The sequence below is a fragment of the Ictidomys tridecemlineatus genome, chromosome 10 (genome assembly GCF_052094955.1).
Source record: "Ictidomys tridecemlineatus isolate mIctTri1 chromosome 10, mIctTri1.hap1, whole genome shotgun sequence".
Classification (NCBI taxonomy): Eukaryota; Metazoa; Chordata; class Mammalia; order Rodentia; family Sciuridae; genus Ictidomys; species Ictidomys tridecemlineatus.
Genome location: NC_135486.1, coordinates 113,086,669 through 113,114,271, shown reverse-complemented (window position 1 = coordinate 113,114,271; position 27,603 = coordinate 113,086,669). Strand labels below are relative to the sequence as shown.

General features: G+C 36.0%; 1 protein-coding gene across 1 annotated transcript; it reads left to right on the top strand.

Annotated features, from left to right (window-relative positions):
* Nucleotides 1-27,603, top strand: LOC144367643 (cytochrome P450 3A21-like). The gene is made up of 11 exons (XM_078024757.1): nt 1-71; nt 1,957-2,050; nt 3,098-3,150; nt 5,491-5,590; nt 8,372-8,485; nt 8,749-8,837; nt 9,519-9,664; nt 22,459-22,622; nt 24,021-24,247; nt 26,613-26,766; nt 27,394-27,603. The coding sequence occupies exons 1-11, from the start codon at nt 1-3 to the stop codon at nt 27,487-27,489; spliced, it is 1,308 nt and encodes a 435-aa protein (XP_077880883.1). The 3' UTR covers nt 27,490-27,603.

Genomic DNA, 27,603 nt, shown 5'->3' with positions numbered 1-27,603 from the left:
ATGGAACTGATCCCAAACTTTTCCATGGAATCATGGGTTCTCCTGGGAATCAGCCTGGTGCTCCTCTACCTGTGAGTAACTGTCCGAGTTCCTCTCCTTTTGAAACTTCCCATTTCTGTGGGTAGAAGTTTTAGTGATAGGATTTGATTTGGAGGATGAACTTCTGATTGAGTCTCAATTTGTACCTAGATTAATCAGCCGGAGTTCTGTAGAGGCAGATTACAAACAATTGGACACCTTCTGAAAAGTCATGCACCCTCTGCAAACTTTCAGAATTCTGGGGGTAAAGAGGAGTCTTCACAAGTTTCTGTGTCATTGTCTATCTTTTGTGTTCTATGTGCAGTACAAGAGATGTGTAGAAGGCTTGTATCCTGTGGAACAGGTGGTTCCTACTTCTCCTCCCATGTCCCAGCACCATTTGTAAAATGCACCAAGTGCACACCAGGTGCTACCACAGGCTCAAACTCAGTTCTTCCATCTGTTCTCTTCCCTTTCAGAGGAACAGTCCTCCCTCCAAAAACTCATTACCTTCGCCCTGAAATATGCAACTACTGCTGAATGATGAAACTATTGAGCAAAGACTTGGGAGAAATTTTGAGCTTTTATTCTTTAAGTTATCATCAGTGTCGAGATTTGTCTCTTTCTTGATTTGAAATCTAATGACAGCTTCAAGAGACAGAAGTTAACAAGCCAATTTTGTATTTTAAACATTTTCCCATGATATTCCATTACAGGAGCATGAATAAAATAATCTAGTAGAAGAATTCCTTTAAGTAGTGGAATTCCTGGGCTGTGTATGTGGCTCAGTGGGAGAGAGCTCATCTGGCATGTGTGAGGCACTGGGTTTGATCTTCAGCACCACATAAAAATAAATAAATAAAATAAAGGTATTGTGTCTGCCAACAACTAAAACAAATATTTTAGAAATAATGGGATTCCTGGTTTCATGGATCAGGTAAAAAGAGCAGTTATTTCTGACTGAGGGTAGAAGACATTGCCCCAAAGAGACCTTTGACTTCTACCTTAAATCCACTTTTATGAGAGCTGGCATTCATAATGATGTGAAAATAGAAAATATAAACCTAGTTGTAACAATTGAAGTAAAGGGTGGTATTCAGGCGTTTGTTGTGTCTATTTTCCCTCCAGTGGCATTTTAAAATTAATAGAAATGTTTTAATTTTATTCTGTTCAATAGTGCAATTTTTTGAGGTATGTTCCTCACGTTCCATCTAAAGGTCAAAATAGGAACCTAGGATTCTGTATTTGTGAAAACCAATCTGTTTAAAAATGACCCATCTTTTTTGAACAATTGAAGGAATATTAATCTAATACATACATCCATGATGTAGATTGCACATGTCTTTAAATATACCTTTCCAGATAGTTATTCTTATTCAACAGTTTCCCCATATGCCAGTGTTCTTAATCTCTTACAGCAGATGAGTTAAAGAGAACATGGACGAGGGATGCAATAAAAGACATCCAGATAGGAGTTATGAAAAAGTGGGAGAATATTCCTCTCTGCTGAGGGAAGAAGGCCCAGAGTGGGTACAACCCCCACTGGAGGCCACTAGAGAGGCCAACGTAATGGTATCAAGTCATCTTCCTGAACTGACACCAGTGAGTGAAATGACCTAGAAGAAATTTAGGCTGAATTGCTCAGGAATTTTTAAGTTCATGTTTGGGAACTTATATCAGATATTCACTGTAGCATTGGGAGCCTAATGATGGAAGTAGCTTCTCTGAGCTAAGTATTGTGACTTTTGGAGTCTCTCAGGGAATGTGAGAGAGGAGATGATGAGCAGATGTGATTAGGGCCATTGGAGTTTTGTTGTTATTCATGGACTACATGTTACCTGCCTGGCTTCATGGCTCCCATTCTTGATCAGTGACTCTTGAGCCACTATATACACACAGTCACAATCCCTTGATCTGGATTTCTCTTCCACTTTATAGATATGGGACCTATTCACATGAATATTTTAAGAAGCTGGGAATTTCTGGGCCAACACCTCTGACTTTTTGGGGAACTGTTCTTAATTATCACCAGGTGAGTATCATTTGAGCTCCCTGTTTTGCCTCTTATGGTTGCAAACATCTGCTTAATTACATAAGTAGAAATTCAGCTCCATAAGAAAAATTTCAAAATTTCTAAGCTTCAGAAACTGTGTGAGAGCCCCATCCAAAGCACAGTGAGGCTTACCCTGGGGCTCTGTTTACAACTCCTCCTGGCCTCAGGTTCCCTTGTGTTGATGAGCTCAGGACTCTGGCATATCCACATTGTAAGCTGTGGACTTTATGTTCAGCAAACTGTGAGCATTATCAGAAGATTTTTATTTTTCTCAGTGCAGATTATATGAAGACACACTCAAACCTCTGAGATGCTTTATTTGTACAGTTAAAATATTACAAATAAAACAGCATGAGGAAGATTAATTGCTTAGTTTCTATGATGAAAACTCAGAGCCAGTGTCTAACTATATGTGTCCTATGGGCAGAGAGGTAGCAACTTCCCTTTTCCAAGTTGAGCTACAACATAGGAAGGCAAGTCCGCTTTTTATTTGCTCACTATGTTACTTACTTACTCAACAACAGGATTGTGATAACATAAATCTCTTAGGCAAGAAGAGGTTGCTGGTGTCCTTAAGTCCCTAATTCTACTAGAATTCTAGTTAAAACCTGAGATAAATTAAAATGATCCTCAATGAGGAGATAAAAATTCATGCTTGGCCCTGGGAAACACTCACTTTCCTCACCTTGCTTTTCCTCATGTGCCCATGGAGGCGATAATTCAGAAGGTCCCAGTATTTATGAGACAACATAATAGAAGAAGAAATATTGCAGAAGAGAAGCATGTTGTATTCATAGAATAGGGGAATTGGTTGATTATGTATAATAGAGAAAATTCAAGTGACTTTACATATTTTATTTCAAACATTGCATATTTTCTCTTTTCTCCTCAGAAGCCTCTGAATAAGAGCTTCTCTCTAACCACCTGTTAGAAACAAGAAGCCTGATTTTATGGGATTTGGGTCATCTGATGCAATGTCAGTACATTTTCAATAATAATGTAATTTCATTTTGTTCTTCTTCCTAGAGTTTTTCTAATTTTGACACAGAATGTTATAAAAAGTATGTAAAAACATGGGGGTGAGTATTCTGGAAATTTCTCTTTGGTAGACTTGTTATGATGTGGCGTCCCAAAGCATGAGGACAACCTCAGCCCCAAGCTTTTCGATGCAACCCTCTGTGCTGCAAAGTCCTTGGAGGCTTGTCCTGCCAAAGGTTCTGCATCTCACCAGGAGTCCGTGTCTACAGTCTGACTTAGGTTGCGAATGTTGCATGTTTTGGCTTTTTTTCTGCTTTTGATGACCCAGAGTCTCCAGCCTTACTTTGTGTCCAATGCCTGGCTATTCCTATCTTCCACATTTTTTTTTCTTTTGGTCCCCTTTATTTTTTATTTTTTTTATTGTTGGTCGTTCAAAACCTTACACAGTTCTTAATACATCATATTTCACAGTTTGATTCAAGCGGGTTATGAACTCCCGAATTTAAACGTATACAGATTGCTGTATCACATCAGTTACCCTTCCATTGATTGACATATTGCCTTTCTAGTGTCTGATGTATTCTACTGTCAGTCCTATTCTATACTATCCCCCTCCCTTCCCCTCCCCTCCCCTTTTCTCTCTCTACCCCTTCTACTGTAAATCATTTCTTCCATTTGTATTATCTTGTCTTACCCCTCCATTACATAGTTCTTGATATATCATATTTCACATTTTGATTCAAGTGGATTATGAACTCCCATTTTACCCCGTATACAGCTTGCAGAATCACATCAGTTACACTTCCATTGATTTACATATTGCCATCCTAGTGTCTGTTGTATTCTGCTGCCTTTCCTATCCTCTACTATCCCCCCTCCCCTCCCCTCCCCTCCCCTCTTCTCTCTCTACCCCCACTACTGTAATTCATTTCTCCCCCTTGTATTATTTTTCCCTTTCCCCTCACTTCCTCTTGTATGTAATTTTGTATAACCCTGAGGGTCTTGTTCCATTTCCATGCAATTTCCCTTCTCTCTCCCTTTCCCTCCCACCTCTCAACCCTGTTTAATGATGGTCTTCTTCTCGTGCTCTTCTTCCCTAGTCTATTCTTAATTACTCTCCTTATATAAAAGAAGACATTTGGCATTTGTTTTTCAGGGCTTGGCTAGCTTCGCTTAGCATAATCTGCTCTAATGCCATCCATTTCCCTCCAAATTCTATGATTTTGTCATGTCTTAATGCAGAAAATGTATTATTTAAGAATTGTTTTTTAAAATCATTGGCTTATAAATTTATGGCATAATCTATTTCCTCCATTGATTTCCTTTTAATTTAAAGACATATTCTCTTATTTAAATTTTAGATTTAATGTATGCTTTTGAACAAAAGGCTGGGAGGTACTGGGAAGCAGATGGGAAACCATTTCTGCTCAGATTTTTTCATTTCCTTAACTTTCTTTCTTTTTTTTATTGTCATCATTTTTTTTGCTCATATGCCATTTTTAAGTTTTCAGTGTTGACTTTTCAATGAAGCATTTCTTTCTCTTGTTTATCCATTTGATGTTGAGACCAGACATAGGATATAGTTCCACTAGGGAGTTTCCTGGTGAATTGATAGGGTATATATTGGAGGGTTCCTCAGCTAAGTATAGCAACTATTTTCTTTTAGAGCTGGTGGAGGATTGGTGGGAGCCAAAGAAGAGGTATAATAATTTTGCTCTCCACTGAAAATAGTGGTAGAAGACATTGACTCTTCTTCTTTATTTTCTCTCATCAATCCCCAGAAAGCCACAGGCCTAGCCAGAGTGTTCTGCTCAGTTGACATGGCCCAAGGACACAACATGTGATCCAAGGATACAACATGCCCCACTGGGTCTCCAAATCCCCCATTTTAGCTACCACTTGAAAAAATTAGTAATTGTGAGAAGTTATTGAATTGTCTGCCTTCAATTTTTTTCACAAACCTATATTTGGCTATGTAAAATGCTATGGAGACTATGGGCTGAGGCTGTAGCTCAGTGGCAGAGCACTTGCCTAGCAAGTGTGAGGCACTGGGTTTGATCCTTAGCACCATATGAAAATAAACAAATAAAGGCATTCTGTCCACCAATAATTACAATAAATAATAAATAAATAAGTTATGGAAAGTAGTATAGGCAATACTATTGTATTTACTATCTAGATTTAACAAGTGTTCCAATGCTATTTCTAATTATGATCTCTTAGGTGGTGTATTTTGTCTCTTTCTACCTACTTTATCTACATTAACCTTTATGCTACGAAGACTGCAGTGTCTTCTGAGGTCAGAATCCCCAACTAAAACTTTATGTTGCTATGTATTGTAGGACTAGGCAGGTAGAATAGGTAACATCAGGATGGAAGTATGGATTTCTGCTGCAGAATCTGGCCTGTTAGATTTAATAAGCCCTATTTTTCTAACACAGCATATATGATGGTCGACAGCCTGTTTTGTTTATTATGGAGCCAAGCACTATCAAAACAGTGCTCATCAAAGAATTTTATTCTGTCTTCAGGAACCGGTGGGTAAGCATTTACTTTTCAACATTTTCACATTTAATTAGTTATATTTAAGTTTTAATGTATTCTTTTCAGTTATACATGACACTAGAATGTCTTTTGACATATTATACATACATGATGTACAACTTCCCAAGCCTGTGTTTGGACATAATGTGGAGTTTCTCTAGTTGTGTATTCATATACGAAGATAGGAAAGTTGTGTGTGATTCATTCTACAGTATTTCCTATTCTCATCCCCTCACCCTTCCATTTGTTCCCCTTTGACTAATTCAAAGTAACATTTATTTATTTATTAACTGAATTTTTATCCTGAGATATTTATAGGTTCAGATGTAATTCCTTGCCAAAAAATTATCAGGCAGTTGCATGTATAATTTATTCTGTTTTACCCAATGATAATTTTTTACATGACTATAAATTTATTAAGTTCCTATTTCTATAGTAACAGAAAATTGATACAATCTAGGTTTTTATTTTTATTTTTCCTGTTTTTTGTGCCTATATGTATGAGTGTGCAGCTCTGTGCAAATGTATCACATGCCTATATTTTTACAGTTTTAGATTGTGTTTTTTAATGTGTTTTCACCAATTCTTCATTAACCTTAGAAATGTGCCTGGTTTCTTGTGTGTTGACCACATTGTTCAACGTTTGCACCTACAAATAGGGAAAATCGTATCTGTATGCTTTTTATTTGTTTGTTTTTCTTTTCCTCTGACATTAGCTGGGAATTCCAGTGTGAGATTGTATAAGAGCTATGAGAGTGAACATTTCTTTAGAAGAATATAGACTTTAATCTTCCAAAGTTTACCCCAATTTTAGATGAGGCTGATGTGTGTGTGTGGATTCCCATACAATCTCTATCTTCACTTTTTAAAAACTTTGGGGGCTGGGTTTAGCTCAGTTGGTAGAGTGATTGCCTCAAAGACACAAAGTCTGGAGTTCAATTCTCAGCATCACAAAAAAGTTTTTAAAATCTTTGATTGGTGTATGATAATTGTGGATGATAATATGATTTGCTGCTATGTTTAATAATACATATATTCCACACTGCCCAAATCTAGCCTCTATTTACTTCCCAACATATTCAAATCACTAATCTACACTCAGATGAATATTTTTACTTGTCTTTCTGTATGTGACTGAGAATACATTGTAGAATTATTCCTGATGCTTGGGAGAAAGCATTCAGTTTACCACCAGTAAGTGTATGGTTAGCTGAAAATGGATTTTTTGTAGAATCTCTTTGTCAAGTTGAAGAATCTTCCCTCTGTTTCTAATCTTCTAAATTTTTACAGTGAGTGAGTGTTGGAAGCATATATTTATTTTGGGTGGGGTGGGACTGAAGATTGAACTCAGGGGCACTCAACCACTGAGCCACATCCCTGGTCCTATATTGCACTTTATTTTGAGACAGTGGCTCACTTAATTGCTTAGCACCTCATCGTGCTGAGGCTGGATTTGAACTTGTGATCATCCTGTCCCAGATTCCCGAGCTGCTGGGATTACAGGCATGACCACTGGGCCTGGCTGGAAGCATACATTTTAGTACAAAAATATATTATATATGCTGGAACTAAATTGCAGGGGTTTTGCTTTGGTGGGCTAGCACCCAGGTGAAAAATAGAATTATCTTTCTTTCCCCGTCTGCTATTGTAGAAAACATTGGAAGAAATTCCATTAATAACTTGTGTTTTTTTTCTGTATGTCTTTTATTTATTTGTTGTTCTTTTCTCTGACATTAGCTGGGAGTTTTATGTAGACAAAATCCTATAAGTTTCAAATATTATTATTTTTAAAATTATCATATCTAAGCACCCCTTTATCAAGATGCTTATGTTGTAAATGCATGTAAAGACTGAACTGATCTTAGGTAACATATAGTTGACCAAGAACATCTGGTATCTGTCACCAACCCATTTCTCCTCTGCAATAGCCCTGGGGGTTGTACTAGGTCTTCTTAGGTCTTCTTCCTGTCTATTCCTCTGGAAAAATCTTTCAACCAATGAAAATTTTACATCTAAACAAGGGTTGGAATATAAAGTCCAAAAATGATGTGAGGTACCTGGGTGTCTCTTCCAAACTCTTAGGTGGTTAGGCATTTGGAATAGCTATTATTGAATGTCTGACATAGTAGGCAGTCGATGTTATAGTTAAAGCTTCGTTTCAGGGTTTCACAAACTGACTTCCAGACCACTCATATATAATCAAATCAAGCCTTTATTCAGTCACACTGGTGGCAGCTGATAAGAACATAAAACTGTTCCCCTGATCAGCCCCAAACAATTGCAAGGGCACTCCTTATAAGCCTGTTTAGGGCGTCTAGTCAGTGCAAGCAAGTCAGGAAACAGAAGTGGGACAGTGCAGTCAAGCAGAGTTAAGCCTAACCAATCAGAGATAGCCCAGTCACCCCTGTTACAGAAATAGAGCCCAGTTACTCTAGTTACAGAAACAATACCCCATTAGGTAGTTCTGTGTTCTTAAAGGTTTCTATAGCAAAAGGAAAAGAACATCTTGTCCCAGTCATGACTCTTCTACTTGGCATGGTTGTTTTACAGGATGAAGTCATAAAACAAAATGGAGTCACATTTGCTCCTACTATCACATTCCCCGCTGGTTTTAGTAGGTTTGATGTCAATCTTGCACATCATTAGGCTTAAGTCCAGGTGTTCTTTTTCTACTATCACACACTAAACATTTTTTAAATAAAGCTTGTTTAACAAACTTTTGATACTGTGGAGACCTCCACATTTATGTAGACAAAATATTTTTTCCTTTGACTCCAGAGTTTTGGTCCAGTGGGATTTATGAAAAAAGCCATCACCATGTCTGGGTACAAACAGTGGAAGAGAATAAGCACACTGCTGTCTCCAACCTTCACTAGTGGAAAACTCAAAGAGGTAATAAAATAGGAAGGTTTTTCATTGGAAACTTAAAGGATTAATCTGGGTATGGGTATAAAGTAAGAGAGATAGTAGTCCCTTTCAAAGGGATAGTCCTCTGAATTTGAACTTCCTAAAAATGTTCTTTTGTCTTTATATTTTAGAAGAGATATAATGAGAATCATTATAAATGTCTCACATTTCTTCATTCTGGGAAAGCCATAGCGTTGGGGACTGAGTCTCCTCACTTAACTATGGGTGATCTTGTGTTTTGTGCATAGATATTCCCCATCATTAACCAGTATAGAGATGTGTTGGTGAAAAACATGAGACTGGAATCAGAGAAGGGCAAGTTTATCAACTTGAAAGAGTAAGTAGCAGGGCAGCTCTGGCATTCCAAGCTCCACCAGGAGCCCCATCCAACGGCCTGCTGAATTCCAAAAGTTGAGCTAGTGCAATGAGGAGACAAAAAAAAGTTTGGAGTCACAACTCCAACTGTTCATGCAAGAAGGAGCTTCTCCCAGGTGGAGACAGGGAAGCTGGGGAGAAAGGATCTCTCCTGTATCCACCAAGGTTTGTTTGGCTGCTATTTGTGACTTTGGATATACTAGAAGACAAAATACTGTCAAGGTCAAGGTCACCTTTTTTGAGCCCTCTAGGAAGACTCAGTTATTCCACCCTTGTCCTGCTGAAGCTCAGTTTGTGCACAACTATCATCATTCACATTCTATTTGTGCTACTGTAGTATGTCTGATTATGGATCTTATCCCTGTTTGGGTAAGCTTCTTGAGTTCAGAAGTGAGTCTAACTCACCTCACAGTCCCCATCACTCCTGGAACAAGGGCAGTACTCATTTGCAACTCATAAAGGCCTCATAGTAAGTGTGAAGGGATCATGGGGTCATCTGATAGTCCAGCAGATAACTGTGAGTGTGTGGCTCACTGCTTGTGTTGCCTGGGTATGTGAACTTACTCCTACTTTTTGCTGCATGTGTAGTGGAAAGATTGGGAAGAGGCACTGGTTTTAACTTTCCATGTCTTTCTCTATTCAGCATCTTTGGAGCCTATAGTATGGATGTGATCACAGCGACATCATTTGGAGTGAACATTGATTCTCTCAACAACCCACAAGATTCCTTTGTGGAGAAAGTCAAGAAGCTGTTAAAATTTCATTTTTTTGACCCTTTGCTTCTCTCAATAAACATGTGGACTACCATGTTATTCGTTCCCTCTCTCTATTTAAATAAGATCATTATTGATACATAATTAGCAATCTTTTAATTACCCCACTTAATTATACAATTAAATTTTTCAGTACGAAGATATACTCAACCATCACTAGTGACCATTTTTAAACTCAGAACCAGACTACCATTTCATTATAAACTCTGTCTTCCCGAAGCCTAAGCAACCATGGACTTATTTTCTTACTATAGATTTGCTGATACTGTGAATTTTCTATTAACAAATCCTACAATATTTGGCTTTGCATGTCTGACTTCTTTTATTTATTATTGTATTTTCAAATTCTTCCATCCTGAAGCATGTGTGAGTACTTCATTTCCTTTTTAAAAAAATTATTTATTTATTTGTTCTAATGAATTATACATGACAGTAGAATGCATTCCACTACATAAAACACAAATGGAGCACAACGTTTCACTTTTTGTACTTGTACATGAAGTAGATTCACACCATTTGTGTCATCATACATGTTCCTAGGGTAATGATGTCCATCTCATTCCACCATCACTCCTACACCCATCGCCCCTCCATTTCCCTTGCCCTATCCAAAGTTTCTCCATTCCTCGGATGACCCCCCCACACTTATTATGGATCAGCATTCACTTATGAGAGAAAACATTTGACTTTTTGTGTTTTGGGATTGGCTTACTTCACTTAGCATGATATTCTCAAACTGTATTCATTTTTGTAAAAATTCCACGATTTTATTCTCTTTTAATGCTGAATAATATTCCATTGTGTATATGTACCACACTTTCCTTATCCATTCATCTGTTGATGGGCATCTAGGTTGGTTCTACAGTTTAGCTATTGTGAATTGAGATGATATAAACATTAATGTGGCTGCATCACTGTAGTATGCTGATTATTAATCCTTCGGGTATAAACCAAGAAGTGGGATAGCTGGGTCAAATTGTGGTTCCACTCCAACTTCTCTGAGGAAGCTCTATACTGCTTTCCAAAGTGGTTGCACCAATTTGCAGTCCCACTAGCAATGTAAATGCCTTTCCCCTCACATTCACACCAACATATATTTCTGCTTCTATTCTTCATAACTGCCATTCTGACTGGAGTGAGATAAAATCTTAGAGTAGTTTTGATTTGCATTTCTCTAATTACTAGAGATATTGAACACTATTTTTATACATTTGTTGATCACTTGTGTTTCTTCTTCTGAGAAATGTCTGTTCAATTTCTTAGCCCATTATTTGATAGATGTTATTTGCTGTTTTTTTGTGTTAGGTTTTTTGAGTTCTCTATATATCCTGGAGATTAGTGCTCTATATGATGTGCATGTTGTCAAAATTTGCTCCCGTTTTTAGGCTCTCTCTTCAGCTTATTGATTGTTTCTTTTTTTGATAAGAAGCTTTTCAGTTTGAATCCATACCATTTATTGTTTATTGATTTTATTTCTTGCACTTTAGGAGTCTTGTTAAAGAAGTCAGAATCTAATCTGACATAATAAAAGTTTGGGCCTACTTCTTCTTCTATTAGGTGCAGGGTCTCTGGCCTAATTACTAGGTCCTTGATTCACTGTGAGTTAAGTTTTGTGCATTATGAGAGGTAGGGACTTAATTTCACATTGCTACATATGGATTTTCAGTTTTCCCAGAACCATTTGTTGAAGAGGCTTTTTTCCCCAGTTAATGTTTTTGGCACCTTTGTCTAGTATGATATAAGCATATTCATGTGGGTTTGTCTCTGTGTCTTCTATTCTGTACCATTGGTCAGCAAGTCTATTTTGGTGCAGATACCATGCTGGTTTTGTTTCTATAGTTCTGTAGTATAGTTTAAGGTCTGGTATAGTGATGCTTCCTGCTTCACATTCTTTTTAAGGATTGCTAGCTATTCTGGGTCTCTTATTTTTCCAAATAAATTTTATGATTGCCTTTTTTTTTCTATGAAGAATGTCATTGGGATTTTAATGGGGATTACATTAAATCTGTATAACACTTTTGGTAGTATGGATTTGCCAAAATTTAATTGAGACTTTTTGCATCTATGTTCATTAAAGATATTGGTCTGAAATTTTCTCTTGTTGATGTGTCTTTGGCTTGTTTTGGAATCAGAGTGATTGAATGAGTTTGGAAATGTTCCCTCTTTTGCTATTTCATGGAATAATTTAAGGAGTATTAGTTTTTGGTCTTCTTTGAAGGTCTTGTGAGAATCTGACTGGTAGAGCTCTTCGTTGTATGTAGGCTTTTGATGGTGTCTTCTATTTCCTTGCTTGAAATTGATCTAATTAACTTGTGTATATTACTTTGATTCAGTTTGGATAGATCATGACTCTAGAAATTTGTTGATGACTTTGATATTTTCTATTTAACTGGAGTATAAATTTTTTAAATAGTTTTTAATTATCTTCTATATTTCAGATGTGTCCATCATGATATTTCCTTTTTATCACAGATTTTAGTAATTTAAGTTTTCTCTCTTTTTATTAGTGTGGCTAAGGGTTTGTGAATTTTATTTATTTTTTCAAAGAACAAACTTTATGTTTTGTCAATTTTTTCAATTGTTTCTTTTGTTTCAGTTTCATTGATTTCAGCTCTGATTTTAATTATTTCCTGTCTTCTACTACTTTTAGTGTTGATTGTTATTTTTGGGGGGGCTTTGAGATGTAATTTTAGATTCTTTATTTATCGACTTTTTCTTCTTTAAAGAAATGAACTCCATGCAATGAACTTTCCTCTTAGTACGACCTTCATAGTATCCCAGAGATTTTAATATGTTATATCAGTGGTCTCATTTACCTCTAAGAATTTTTTTTATCTCCTCTCTGAAGTTTTCTGCTATCCCTTGATTATTCAGTAGCATATTATTTAGTCTCCAGGTGTTGGAGTAGCTTCTGTTTTTCATTTTATCATTAATTTCTAATTTCATTCCATTATAATCTGATGGCACGCAGGGAAGTATCTCTATTTGTATTTGCTAAGAATTGTTTTGTGGCATAATATATGGTTTATTTTAGAGAAGGATCCATGTGCTGCTGAGAAGAAAGTGTATTCACTCATTGATGAATGAAATATTCTCTATATGTCTGTTAAATCTAAGTTATTGATTGTATTATTGAATTCTATAGTTTCTTTGTTTAGCTTTTGTTTGAAAGATCTACCCAGTGGTGAATGTGTTGTGTTAAAGTCACCCGGTATTATTGTATTGTGGTCTATTTTACTCTTGAATTTGAGAAGAGTTTGATGAATGTAGATGGCCATTACATTTGGCCTTTTATTGTTATCCCATAATTCATTGTTTGGGGCATAAGTATTTATAATTGTTATTTCTTGTTGATGAATGGTTTTCTTAAGCAGTATAAAATGTCCTTCTTTATTCCTTATAATTAACTTTGTCTTGATTTCTACTTTATTTGATATGAGGTTAGAAACTTGTGCTTGTTTACACAGTACATGTGAGTAGTATATTTATTCCCAACCTTTCACCTTCAATTTGTGGATTTCTTTTCCTATGAGATAAGTCTCTTGAAGGTAGCATATTGTTGGTTTTTTAAAAAAATCCAATCTGCCAGGCTATGTCTTTTGATTGATGAGTTTAGGCCATTAACATTCAGGGTTATTATTGAAGTGTGGTTTTTATTTCCAGTCATTTTGCTTTATTTTTGGTATTTAATTTGACTTGGTTTCTCCTTTGATTGGCTTTTCCTTTAGTGTACTTCCTCCCTTTGCTGATTTTCATTGTTGTATTTCATTTTTTCTTCATGGAATATTTTCCTAAGGATGTTCTGTAGTCCAAGCTTTCTAGTTGTAAATTCTTTTAATTTTTGTTTATTATGGAAGTTTTTCACTTCATCATGAAATCTAAAGCTTAATTTTGCTGAATATAAAATTCTTGATTGGCATCCATCTTCTTTCAGAGTTTGGTATATATTATTCCAGGACCCTCTAGCTTTGAAGGTCTGGGTTTAGAAATCTGCAGAGATCCTAATTCATTTTCTCCTATATGTAATCTGATTCCATTCTCTTTTGGCTTTTAAATTTCTTTCTTTATTCTGTATGATAGGCAATTTAATTGTTATGTGCCATGGTGTAGAATCTGTTGTGATTTTGTACACTTGGTGTCTTGTAAGCCTTTTGTATTTGATTTTCCAATTCATTATTCAGGTTTGGAAAAGTTACTGATATTTTTTCATTGAATAAATTGTTGATTCCTTTGTTTTGAAACTGTATGCCTTCCTCTATCCAAATAATTCTTACATTTGGCTTTTCATAATTCATGAATGTTCTACTCATGGTTTCTTACCATCTTCACTGTGTGGTCAACTTTACTTTCAAGATTATATATTTTGTCTTCATTGTTGGAGGTCCTATCTTTCCAGTGATCTAATCTGATGGTGATGATTTCTATGGAGTTTTTAATTTGCCTTATTGTTTTCTTTATTTCAATGATTTCTTTTCCTTTTTTGGTAGAATCTCTATCTCCTTATTGAAGTAAACTTTTGCTTCCTGTATTTGGCTATGTAGCTCTTTATTGAAATGTTCTTTTGTTGCCTGTGTTTGCTTTCTTATATCATCCTTTAATTCACAGAAAATTTTAATTACATACATCCTGAACTCTTTTTGGACATCTCTTCTGCTATGCTGGCCATTGGTTCTAGTAATGTATCTCGGTTTGTTTGGGGCACTTTATTACCTTGTTTTTTCCCATTGTTTGCATGTCTTTCCCTTTAGCAGTGCAGATCTAAGGTATTACAGTTTTTACCAATAGACTTATAGTATGCCTGCAGAATTCCATGACCTCTCCTTTAAAGAGGAGATCAATATTAACATATCCCCATGCAAACATTATGCAGGCTTAATTAAACCAAATAGCTTCTATTGAGATGTTTACAGTTTTGTCACAATGGACAGAAATGGTGAGTTTGATTATTATTAACAATGTAAACAGTAGGTTGCAAAAAGATCTACAGTTTATAATGGTGGACAAAGAGAGAATTGGGGACTGACTTAGGATGAGATGTTAAGGAGGTAGAAAATGAGGATATAGAGTTATTAGATCTTAGGAAGCATAAAAGAGGAATCAAAAGATGTTGGCTAGTAGCAGGAGAAAAGAGACAAAGAGACTTTGAGGATATAGATAAGTGGGAAGGGGAGAAGAGAGAGAGAGAGAGAGAGAGAGAGAGAGAGAGAGAGAGAGAGAGAGAGAAGAGAGAAAAGAGAGAACAACAAATAATTTTATTTGCTAATATTCTGTTGAGATTTTGCGTCCATAATTATAAGATATATCAGTTTGTAGTTCTCCTGTATTATCTTTGTGTTAAGTCTTAGGATTAGGTTAACATGGGCATTTTAGGATCTTTTCCAAGTGTTCACTGTATTCTATATTTATAAAATAATAGATATTTCTATGAATGTTTGTAAAGAGGTAAAGAATTGGTATTAGTTATTTTAATGTTTGGTAGAATTGTCCTTGGAACATCTGGACCTTCTTTTTTTTTCCTTTCAATACTTTATCTATTTCACTTTATATGTCTTCTTTCATCCAGTGTTTATTTAGGTGTATATTGATCAATTTGTTCATACTTTGAGTTTCCCAATTTTCTTTCTAATAATGCCTTCTGGATTCCTTATGTGGTGATTGAGGAAAACATGCTCTGTTGGTCCATCCTGACTGCTCCTTCTTGAAGAGCATGATTAACTGCAGCTTCAGACCAAAGCCTAGTTTTATTTGCCTATGGGTGTATGACTTCCATACTTCTTTGTATATTTTTAAAAGGTAGATGGAGAACTCTTGGTTGGGAGTAGTTGAGGGTTTCATTTGGGGAGAAAAAAAATTAGCATCTGGTAATTGAGAAACAAGAATGAATTAGAGAGGGAACTGAAATAGAGTAAGATATATTCCATGCTTTTATAATTATGTCAAAATGGACTCTACTCTCATATAACTAAAAAGAACTAATAAAAAAGACTTAAATAAATAAAATTATATATTCCAAATACTGAAAATATGATGAATCAGAGAGAAAGCATTTACAATTATATAATGGACATGGAATTTAGTTTGTCAAGGCATAAATATTACTGATCGAAAAAGTCCCAAAAGCTCTAAAAAGGAGTCTTTGTATATTGTTGACTAGAATGCAAATTAGGACAGCCTTTATGGAAAACTATGAGGAGGGCCCTCAGAAATCAAATACAGACCCAACGTATGATCTAACAGTGTCACTACTAGGTGTATAACCACAGGAAATAAAATCAGTATGTCAAAGAGAGATATGCATTCCCAAGTTTATTGCAACACTACGTTAAAATTGTTCTTATTAATTTTTTTAATTGTTTTTTTATTTTTTTTATTGGTTGTTCACAACATTACAAAACTCTTGACATATCGTATTTCATACATTAGATTGAAGTGGGTTATGAACTCCCAATTTTACCCCAAATGCAGATTGCACAATCATGTCGAATACACATCCACAATTTTACAAAATGCCCTATTAGTAATTGTTGTATTCTGCTACATTTCTTATCCCTTACTATCCCCCCTCCTTTTCCCTCACATGCTCTCTCTCTACCCCATCTACTGTAATTCATTTCTCTTCTTGTTCATTTTCCCATTCCCCTCACAACCTCTTATATGTAATTTTGTATAGCAATGAGGGTCTCCCTTCATTTCCATGCAATTTTCCTTTTCTCTCCTATTCCCTCCCATCTCATGTCTCTGTTTAATGTTAATCTTTTCTTCCTGCTCTTCCTCCTGGCTCTGTTCATAGTTGTTCTCATTATATCAAAGAAGACATTTGGTATTTGTTTTTTATGGATTGGCTAGCTTCATTAAGCATAATCTGCTCTAGTGCCATCCATTTTCCTGCAAATTCCATTATTTTGTCATTTTTAAATGCTGCGTAATATTCCATGGTGTATAAATGCCACATTTTTTTATCAATTCATCTATTGAAGGGCATCTGGGTTGTTTCCACAGTCTAGCTATTGTGAGTTGTGCTGCTATGAACATCGATGTGGCAGTATCCCTGTAGCATGCTATTTTAAGGTCTTCAGGGAATAGTCCCAGAAGGGAAATAGCAGGGTCAAATGGTGGTTCCATTCCCAGCTTTCCCAGGAATCTCCATACTGCTTTCCAAATTGGCCATACCAATTTGCAGTCCCACCAGCAATGTACAAGTGTACACTTTTCTCCACATCCTCGCCAGTACTTGTTGTTCTTTGACTTCATAGTGGCTGCCAATCTTACTGGAGTGAGATGGTATCTTAGGGTGCTTTTGATTCCCATTTCACTGACTGCTAGAGATGGTGAGCATTTTTTCATGTACTTGTTGACTGATTGTATATCCTGCTCTGAGAAGTGTCTGTTCAGGTCCTTGGCCCATTTGTTGATTGGATTATTTTTTATTGATTGTCTAATTTTTTTAGTTCTTTGTATACTCTGGATATTAGGGCTCTATCTGAAGTGTGAGGAGGAAAAATTTGTTCCCAGGATGTAGGCTCCCTATTTACCTCTCTTATTGTCTCTCTTGCTGAGAAAAAACTTTTTAGTTTAAGTAAGTCCCATTTGTTGATTCTTGTTTTTAACTCTTGTGCTATGGGTGTCCTATTAAGAAATGTGGAGCCCGACCCCACAATATGTAGATCAGAGCCAATTTTTTCTTGTATCAGATGCAGAGTCTCTGATTTGATATCAAGCTCCTTGATCCATTTTGAGTTAACTTTTGTGCATGGCGAGAGAAAGGGATTCAGTTTCATTTTGTTGCATATGGATTTCCAGTTTTCCCAACACCATTTTTTGAAGATACTATCCTTCCTCCATTGCATGCTTTTAGCCCCTTTATCAAATATAAGATAGTTGTAACTTTGTGGATTTGTCTCTGTGTCCTCTCTTCTATACCATTGGTCCATTCGCTTTTTTTGGTACCAGTACCATGCTGTTTTTGTCACTATTGCTCTGTAATATAGTTTGAAATCTAGTATTGCTATTCCTTCTGATTCACACTTCCTGCTTAGAATTGCTTTTGCTATTCTGGGTCTTTTATTTTTCCATATGAATTTCATGATTGCTTTATCTCTTTCTACAAAAAATGCCATTGGGATTTTGATTGGCATTGCATTAAACCTACAGAGAAGTTTTGGTCATATCGCCATTTTGATAATGGTAGTTCTGCCTATCCATGAACAAGGTATATTTTTCCATCTTCTAAGATCTTCTTCTACTTCTCTCTTTAGGGTTCTGTAGTTTTCATTGTATAAATCTTTCACCTTTTTTGTTAGGTTGATTCCCAAGTATTTTATTTTTTTTTTGAGGATATTGTGAATGGAGTGTTTTTCCTCATTTCCGTTTCAGAAGTTTTGTCGCTGATATACAGAAATGCCTTTGATTTATGAGTGTTAATTTTATATCCTGCCACTTTGCTGAATTCACTTATTAGTTCTAGTAGTTTCTTTGTAGACCCTTTTGGGTCTTCTAGGTATAGAATCATGTCATCCGCAAATAGTGATAATTTAAGTTCTTCTTTTTCTATTTTTATGCCTTTGATTTCTTTCGTCTGTCTGATTGCTCTGGCCAGTGTTTTGAGAACTATTTTGAACAGAAGTGGTAAGAGAGGGCATCCCTGTCTTGTTCCAGATTTTAGAGGGAATGCCTTCAATTTTTCTTTATTCAGAATGATGCTAGCCTGAGGCTTAGCATAGATTGCTTTTACAATATTGAGGTATGTTCCTGTTATCCCTAGTTTTTCTAGAGTTTTGAACATAAAGGGATGCTGTACTTTGTCGAATGCTTTTTCTGCATCTATTGAGATGATCATATGGTTCTTATTTTTAAGTCTATTAATATGGTGAATAACATTTATTGATTTCCGTATATTGAACCAGCCTTGCATCCCAGGGATGAATCCTACTTGATCATGGTGCACAATTTTTTTGATATGTTTTTGAATCTGATTCGCCAGAATTTTATTGAGGATTTTTGCATCTAGGTTCATTAGAGATATTGGTCTGTAGTTTTCTTTCTTTGAGGTATCTTTGTCTGGTTTCGGAATCAGGGTCATGTTGGCCTCATAGAATGAGTTTGGAAGAGCTCCCTCTTTTTCTATTTCCTGAAATAGCTTGAAAAGTATTGGTATTAATTCTTCTTTAAAGGTTTTGTAAAACTCCGCTGTATATCCATGTGGTCCTGGGCTTTTCTTGGTTGGTAGTCTTTCGATTGCTTCTTTAATTTCATCCACTGATATTGGTCTGTTCAAATTGTGTGTATTCTCCTGACTCAGCCTAGGCAAATCATATTACTTAAGAAATTTATCAATGTCTTCATTATTTTTTATTTTATTGGAATATAGGTTTTCAAAATAATTTCTAATTGTCTTCTGTATTTCTGTAGCATGTGTTGTGATATTGCCTTTTTCATCTTTTATGTTAGTAATTTGAGTTCTCTCTCTTCTTTTCTTCGTTAGCATGGCTAAAGGTCTGTCGATCTTATTTATTTTTTCGAAGAACCAAATAGATTTTGAAATCATCCACCATTAGGAAATGATAAATGCAATTAAAATGTGTCTGAACTGACATAAACATCAAACAGCATATACATATATCAAAGTAATCAGGTACCTGTTGATATGTATATTTTAATGTTTTAATATATCAGTTGAAATAATTTTTTTTTAAATAGAAGAAAAATGTTTCATCATATCCCTTTACTTTAATAGGTAAAATTTCAACATAAAAATTATTTTCCTGGTGCTTTAATTTCATCATATTTTATATAGTCAAGAATCATTGCATTTACAAACCTTTAAAAACTCTCACTTTACAAACTCTCTACAGAAGGCATCCTCAGGGTAGCTGGAACTGTCTGGCCCCTCATAGAGCAGGCAAGGGTTTCTTTAACTGAAGATTTTGTTTCATGTATGAAGCCCAGCACAAGGATGTGTGCAGGCCAGGGAGCCAGGATGAGCCCTCCAGGGGTCAGTACAAAATTCATAGCTTCAAGCATGGTGGGACTTTTTAAGAAGCTTGCCAAAAATTTGATGATGAGCTCTAACAATTGTAGGAGATTAATCTGTGGCATCTTTGGTGAAGAATTAAGGTAGTAAAACAAAATATTGAAGTCCAGGACTTCTCTCTAAGAAAACAAATGCAACGGGAGACAAAGCCAACCACTCTCTGGCCAGGAGGCTGTGTTCAGAATCCACAGGAGCTCACAAGTAGTGAGAGCAAAGGCCAGTAGCTATTGGACACCACAGCCAGTTTTCACTCAGGGAAATATCCTACTCTTCAAAGTTTGTAGATGGATGCTTTTCTTTACTGATGACTTAGGAAACTCCAGCTGGACTTCTGTACTTAAAGAATTTTTAGTATCAGAAGGGAAGATAAGTTCTGCACTCTTAATGACCTGCTATCTTTGAAATCTCTATGTTTCTAGCATCAGGTGGATTTTCTTCAGCTTATGATAAATTCTCAGAATTCCAAAGATGTGGAGTCTCATGAAGGTAAACAAGATTGCTATCTCATCTACTGATGGGGAAACTCAGAGGGAAAGATTGTTCTGGAAATGTACAGAAGATTTTCCAGGAAGAGTATTTCTACCTAGTTGCAGAAAGACCATGCTTGGATATCATATACGGTAGCCTGAGGAACTTTCTAGGGAAGAACACCTAGAGCCATGTTCAAATGTTGAAGCTGATATAAACAAGTATTTCTTTCACTAGCATGGTATCTTTATTCAACTTATTTTCTTACTATTTTTATTTTGATGCTCAATTCTCCTATATTTGTCTACTGGAATCCCTTTCATGTAGGCTCCTGAGTCCTCTATTATTCTTGTCATCTTTTTTATGATTGTTTTAAAAGTAGTTTCCTGTTTATTCTGGCCATAGCAATATTGAACTAAAAACATAGAGGTTTTCCATGTAGTCTTGAATACACTGCTTCACTCCCCATATTTACCACCAGAGAGTTATATTTATCACAGTTCAGGAACCTGTATTGACACACTTCTAGCATTCACAGTCCACAGATTTTCTTAGGGTTTGCTCATGGTCTTGTACATTCTATGACATGTAACCACATTATAGTAGCATATAGTGTATTCTGTGTCCTTTTTATTTATTTTCTAAGTATTTTCTTGCATTCTGATTTAAGATATTCTAGGTTTCTGCTCTGTTTCTCATGACAGCTTTGTTTTTTGTTTCTGTTTTCGCAATTAATGGAATTTAGAAATCAAAATTTGTGATCATCTTGTGGATTTTTGCTTTTAGATACTCTCAGTAGGCAACATTATTAACATGAAATACTTCTACATGCAACAGAGGAAAGAAATATTTCTGTATCTACTCACATCCAGTGATATAAACTATTTTTCTCTCTCCTTGAATTTTTTTTCTAATTTATTGCTTTTTTCTGTAATACAGAAATACTCCCATTGCAGTTCTAATTCATGGTACCCAGTACTGTGACAATCAACTGAATAAAGTCTTGAATGTTGACCAATAATTCTACAGATGAGGGCTGGACTTACTACAACCTGTCAATATACATATTTTTTAAAAGATATTTTTATTTTTTAGTTATAAATGCACACAATACTTTTATTTTATTTTTATGTGGTGCTGAGGACCAGTACCTCACGTGTGCTAAGTGAGTGTTCTACCACGAAGCCACAACCCCAGCCCCAGTGTACATTTTTTTAGGTTCACATGTACATATTATCTATCTATCTATCTATCTATCTATCTATCTATCTATCTATCTATCTATCTATCTATCTATCTATCTATCTACTTATGTATCCATCCATCCATTCATCCATCTATCCTGTTTGTATCTACCCAATTCTATTCAGCTTTTTGTGATGAAGAAAACAGTAGTTTAACTCTTCAACTCTTTAGTTTAACTCTTCAATAAAATAACCACCAAACACATGTGCCTTCTTAGCACTTGACATGTGGCTAGTGCCACTGAGAAACTGTTTAAAATTTAAACATTCACGTGTGGCTAGTAGCTACGAATGCAAAAAGTCGAGCTCCAAACCTTGACTTTTTTTGGTGCAGGGGAGAGGGTTACCAGGAATTGAACTCAAGGGCACTCAACTACTGAGCCTCATCCCCAGTTCAACTTTGTAGTTTATTTAGAGACAGGGGTCTCACTGAGTTGCTTAGCACCTCTCTGTTGCTGAGGTTGGCTTTGAACTTATGATCCTTTTGCCTCAGCCTCCCGCTGGGATTACCGGTGTGTGCCACTGCACCTGGCCTGAACCTTTATTTTATAGTCCTATTTCATGGGGTTCATACTCACTGGGATAAAAGATTTGGTAATTAAATGTTCTCATGACATCATAGAAAACCATCATCAATAAATCTGAACTCTGTAGACCTTTCAAACACTTGTTTTGTGTATTCTTTTTTTTAATCTTGAATTGCATGTTTTGCACAGAGACCATGTTTATTTCAGGGCCTAGGTATCTAAAAGTCCATGTTGATCATACTGTGTATCTTAGATAGAAATAGTATCTCTTGAAATTACCTATCTTTGGTGGTGCTGAGAATGGCACAGTTAGTAGCCAAGTCCAAGAGTGTTATAGACCTCAGAAAAACAGGAATAAAAAAGGTTTTCCTTTGTCTCCCCTATCAGAGAGACATGAAAGTGAAAACCACTCTGCGAATGACTCTTAATTGCTTTTCCATGGTCCTGCATAGTGATCTGTGGGGTTTAATGGGATTTCTCTTCATCTAAACTCTGATGTTGGGATTTGCTGGATTTACCTAAATTGTGTTTTCTCTTCCATTAGCCCTGTCTGATCTGGAGTTTGTGGCCCAGTCAATTATCTTAATTTTTGCTGGCTATGAGACCACTAGCAGTGCTCTTTCCTTCATTTTGTATGAACTGGCCACCCATCCTGATGTCCAGACTAAACTGCAGCAGAAGATTGATTCGGCTTTGCCCAATAAGGTGAGAAGATGTTATCTGGAGGGGGAGGAGGGGAGGCTGAGCCTCAACAAGACTGCCTCCTTTTCACTTCATAGGAGGCTTTGTCCAAAATATAGTCACTGATTTTTTCCACCACCTCTATTTTTAAAGGATTTGAAGAGACAAATGAAGGAGAAAACAGTATTTTGTGAAAAAATGCTATTCCCAAAACTACAAGGAATTTTTAAAAGAGTGTAGTTTCAGTTGTATCCATTACCAGTTACCATCATTACACCCAGGAAGTGTAAGCATGTGTCACTCAAGTGTCCAGATCATTGGCTCTGCTGAGCTGTGGCATGAGCTTCTGCCTGGCTGTCTGCTGAGTGAGCCTGGGCTTGATGGGCAGGTCGACTCTGCTCTGCTCCACACATCTTCACACTCTAGTCATGTATTTAAGAGAAGCAGTCATGGGATGAGTCAGGTTTTCTGGCTCCTGAGACAAATTCTTTACTTCTACCTTATATCCTCTCCAATAACACGCCAGGAATTAGTCACAAGTTGTACCTTCTGTCCTTACACCTCTGCCTAAGTAGGGAGTCTATTGGATATGAAGACACCTGGTCTCTGGGGCTGGCATGGTTCGTTTGGAGTGAAGTGGGCACAAAGCCTTTTCTTCAGAGCTCACAGTGAATCCCTGAAGAACAACCAGGAGACTGGTCCAGCAACAGAGGGTGGGGCTGAGAGTGGCTTCCTGTCCTTCTTAGAATGTTCTCTGGAACTGAAATTGTGTGACATGGTGCCATCCAAACTTGGACTTCTTTTGGTGGTACTGGAATGGAAGTTACCAGATTCTCCCAATATTTTTTCCATGATGTAGTGTTATCTTTAAGTTTAATACACACACACACATACACACACACACACACACACACACACACACACACACATATATATGTATATATATATATATATATATATATATATATATATACTCAAAGCAGGATTATTCAAGAAAAATTTATATATAATTGGTTATTTCCTCTTTTTTACTTCCTTGAAATAGGCATATGACTTTTCTAGAGAAAGGTAACAGTGATTTTCACATATTTTCCCTCAGTGTAATTGTCATATTCTATTAGTTACTTTTCCTTGCATGATAAAAAGTAGTACATGATGATGCTGAGGATATTATACACTGAATTTGGGATTGTTTCAAAGTTCTCTTATGTACATAACTACTCTGCATTTCTCAAGGGGCCATGGACATGGTTGTCAAATGGACATGATTGTTATTACAGTGCTTAGTCAATTGTAAGCATTACACTCCTTCTCTATTGTGTTATTCCTGGGACTTCTTAACACTTTAATAAAACTACGTAGATTGTGTTTAAAGTTAGTTCTAAACATACATTTTCAAAAATCTCTTTTTTTTCTCTTCAGGCACCTGCTACCTATGAAATTGTGTTACAGATGGAGTACCTGGACATGGTGGTGAATGAAACTCTAAGGTTGTACCCAATTGCTAGCAGACTTGAGAGGATGTGTAAAAAAGATGTTGAAATCAATGGAGTGCCCATTAGGAAGGGGACAGTGGTGATGATATCAAGCTATGTTCCTCATCAAGACCCACAGCACTGGCCAGAGCCTGAGGAGTTCCACCCTGAAAGGTACAGGACCTCTGGGAAAGGGAACCTCTCTGGACTAGGGTTGTCCAAGCATGTTTTTGTATTTCTTATCATAGATGACATATAGGTAGCTATGTAATTATTTTCATATATTTCTTTGTACTTTAAGCAGTTTTCCTGTTATAAATATAACACTTTCTTGCAAAATGATATGAATTTGTGACAAGGAACAAAACAAATGCTATGTCCATTCACTATCCTAAATTCTTTTAAAAATTTTTAAATTGATTTTTTAAAAAATAAATGACAACAAAATGCATTACAATTCTTAGTACACATATATAAAAACAATTTCTCATATCTCTATTTGTATATAAAGTATGTTGACATCAATAAATGTCTTCATACCTGTACTTTGGATAATAATATTCATCACATTCCATCATCCTTGCTAATCCCCTGCCTCTCCATTTCCCTTCCACCCCTCTGCTCTATCTAGAGTTTATCTATTCTTCCCATGCTTCCCCTCCCTACCCCACTACAAGTCAGCCTCCTTATATCAGAGAAAACATTCAGCATTTGTTTTTTTTTGGAACTGGCTAACTTAACTTAGCATTATCTTCTCCAACACCATCCATTTACCTGCAAATGCCATGATTTTATTCTCTTTTAATGTTGAGTAAAATTCCATTGTGAATATATGCAACGTTTTTTAATCCATTCATCTACTGAAGGGCATCTAGGTTTGCTCCACAGTTTAGCTATTGTGAATTGTGCTGCTATAAACATTGATGTGGCTATATCTATGTAGCGTGCTGTTTTTAAGTCTTTTAGGTATAAACCAAAAAGAGGGATAGCTTGGTAAAATGGTGGTTCCATTCCCAGATGTCCAAGAAATCTCCATACTGCTTTCCATATTGGCTGCACCAATTTACAGTCCCACCAGCAATGTATGAGTGTACTTTTCCCCCCACATCCTTACCAACACTTATTGTTGTCATCATAATAGCTGCCATTCTGACTGGAGTGAGATTATATCTTAGAATAGTTTTAATCTGCATTTCTCTAATTGCTAGAGATGATGAGCATTTTTTCATATATTTGTTGATTGATTGTATGTCATCTTCTGAGAAGTGTCTGTTAAGATTCTTGGCCCATTTATTGATTGAGTTATTTGTTTTTTTGGTGCTTTGCTTTTGAGTTCTTTATATACTCTAGAGATTAATGTTCTATCTAATGTGGGAGGGGTAAAAATTTGCTCCCAAGCTGTAGGCTCTTTATTCACCTCACAAAATGTTTCTTTTTCTGAGAAGAAACTTTTTAGTTTGTTAAATTCTTTAAATAACCATGAATTAATAATATGATCATGTTCTCATAAACATATTTCTATGTATAGATAGATATTTTTGCTAAACTAGATTGTATCATATTTTATTTTTGCTTGCACCTGATAATATATACATTCAACCTCTGCATGTATGGTTTTTTTTGCGTGGTACCAGGAATTGAACTCATGGGTGGTCGAGCACTAAGCCACATCAGTAGCCTTATTTTGTATTTTATTATAGACAGGGTTTCACTGAGTTGTTTAGGGCCTCACTAAATTGCTGAAGCTGTTCTTGAACTTGGGATCCTGCTGTCTCCCAAGTCGCTGGGATTATAGGCATGTGCTGTGCTCAGCCTTATGTATGGTTTTTCCATCTATAATTTCAACTAACTTATAAACTTTTTTCTTGTCAGTTTCCCCTAAACAGTCTAAAACAATAAGTATTTATATAGTATTTAAATATTTTAAATATTATTACTTATTATAAGCAATCCAGAGATGATTTAAAATATATTTCCGGATGTGCATAGGCTATACATGTATTTCCCCATTATTTTTATAAGAGCCTTCAACACCCAGGATTTTGTTTATTCCGATGCTAAAACTAATTCTCCTCATATATGGCACATTATTCTGTGTGTATACGTGTGTGTGTGTGTGTGTGTGTGTGTGTGTGTTTTCAAATTTTAAAGCATGTGCCATAACTGATATAACCACTATCTCATTTCATTTTATGTATTCACTCTGATACTCCTTAAATTTTATGTGTGTTTTGTTTTCTTTACTGTCTTAATTTACCATGATTTCCTTTGAAACAGCATTCATCTCATCTCAAAAAGACTGAAAGATCCTATAGGCTAAGGGGGAGAAAGATGAAAAAACTTCTATAGGCTAAGGAATAGAAAGGTGGAAAAATTCCATAGCTTAACAATTCTCATAGCAAAGCCACAGCTGGATTTTAATGACCAGCTCAGAAATCATCTTTTACACCATCTCTTGGGGGTGTCTAAGGAATCAACTGAAATAAGTAACTGTTTAGGTTTTAATATTTTACTTACTTCTCATCTATTGTCGGACAAGGTTCAGTAAGAATAACAAGGACAGTGTCAATCCTTACGTGTACATGCCCTTTGGAAATGGACCCCGAAACTGCATCGCCATGAGGTTTTCTCTCATGAACATAAAACTTGCTCTTGTCAAAGTAATGCAGAACTACTCCTTCCAAACTTGTAAGGTCAGTAGCTTTTCATATATACAATGTTTTATTTGAAAATGTTTTTCCAAACAGAGGGGGCCAAGTGACAGAAAACTATATGCTCATTCATCATTTAATTCTTAGATCTATAGTCCAGTGAGTCTCTTTTGCACCATCTTTGAGATTTAGAATTCTTCACCATGGGAGCTCTAAATCTATGGCTTTATGAAGAACAAAGTGTAAAAAACATATGGACTCAATGCAGACTAGTGTTCCATGTGTATGTGTGGACTGTGAACTTGAGCACAGTGTAAATTCAGCTTTAAGTCTCCTGGAGAGACTCTGTGCACAGTCATGAGGTGTGATGACCACAGGGTTCTGATGTTTGAGTGAAGCTCTCCTCACCAGAACTTACAGAACTTCTTTGTCTCAGGCCTTGTACAAGATAAATGTTTATGAAATAATTTTTCAGATAAATGAATAATTTTACTATCCAATTATGACACACCTTAGAGAATGAGTAGGACGAATTCAAAGAACATAATACTAAAAGTAGTTTTTTTGTTTGTGGAGAATTACTGGGCTTAATGTATCTTCTTGACTTTGTTGCTTTGGTTCCTGGTGTTTCATTCATTGCTTCTCCATGTGCTTGTCTATACATTACAGATTCCCCTGAAATTAGCCGATAAAGGAATACTTCAATCTGTAAAGCCCATTATTCTGAATTCTGTGTGCAGAGATGGGATAATAAGTGGAGCCTGAACTTCCCTAAGGATTTGTGCATTGTTGTTTCAGATCCTGGAACCCAGAACATCAGAGAAAAAAATGTATTTTTTGAAGAAAACTCAAAATGAAGATAGACTCTATATTCCTCAA

What these genes read in the sequence shown, in the direction of transcription:
- LOC144367643 (XM_078024757.1), top strand. Translation starts at nt 1, where the DNA reads ATGGAACTGATCCCAAACTTTTCCATGGAATCATGGGTTCTCCTGGGA. An exon ending in AAGTATGTAAAAACATGGGG is followed by an intron (nt 3,151 to 5,490) that starts GTGAGTATTCTG and finishes TTTCTAACACAG; the next exon opens with CATATATGATGGTCGACAGC. An exon ending in ACTCCTTCCAAACTTGTAAG is followed by an intron (nt 26,767 to 27,393) that starts GTCAGTAGCTTT and finishes TATACATTACAG; the next exon opens with ATTCCCCTGAAATTAGCCGA.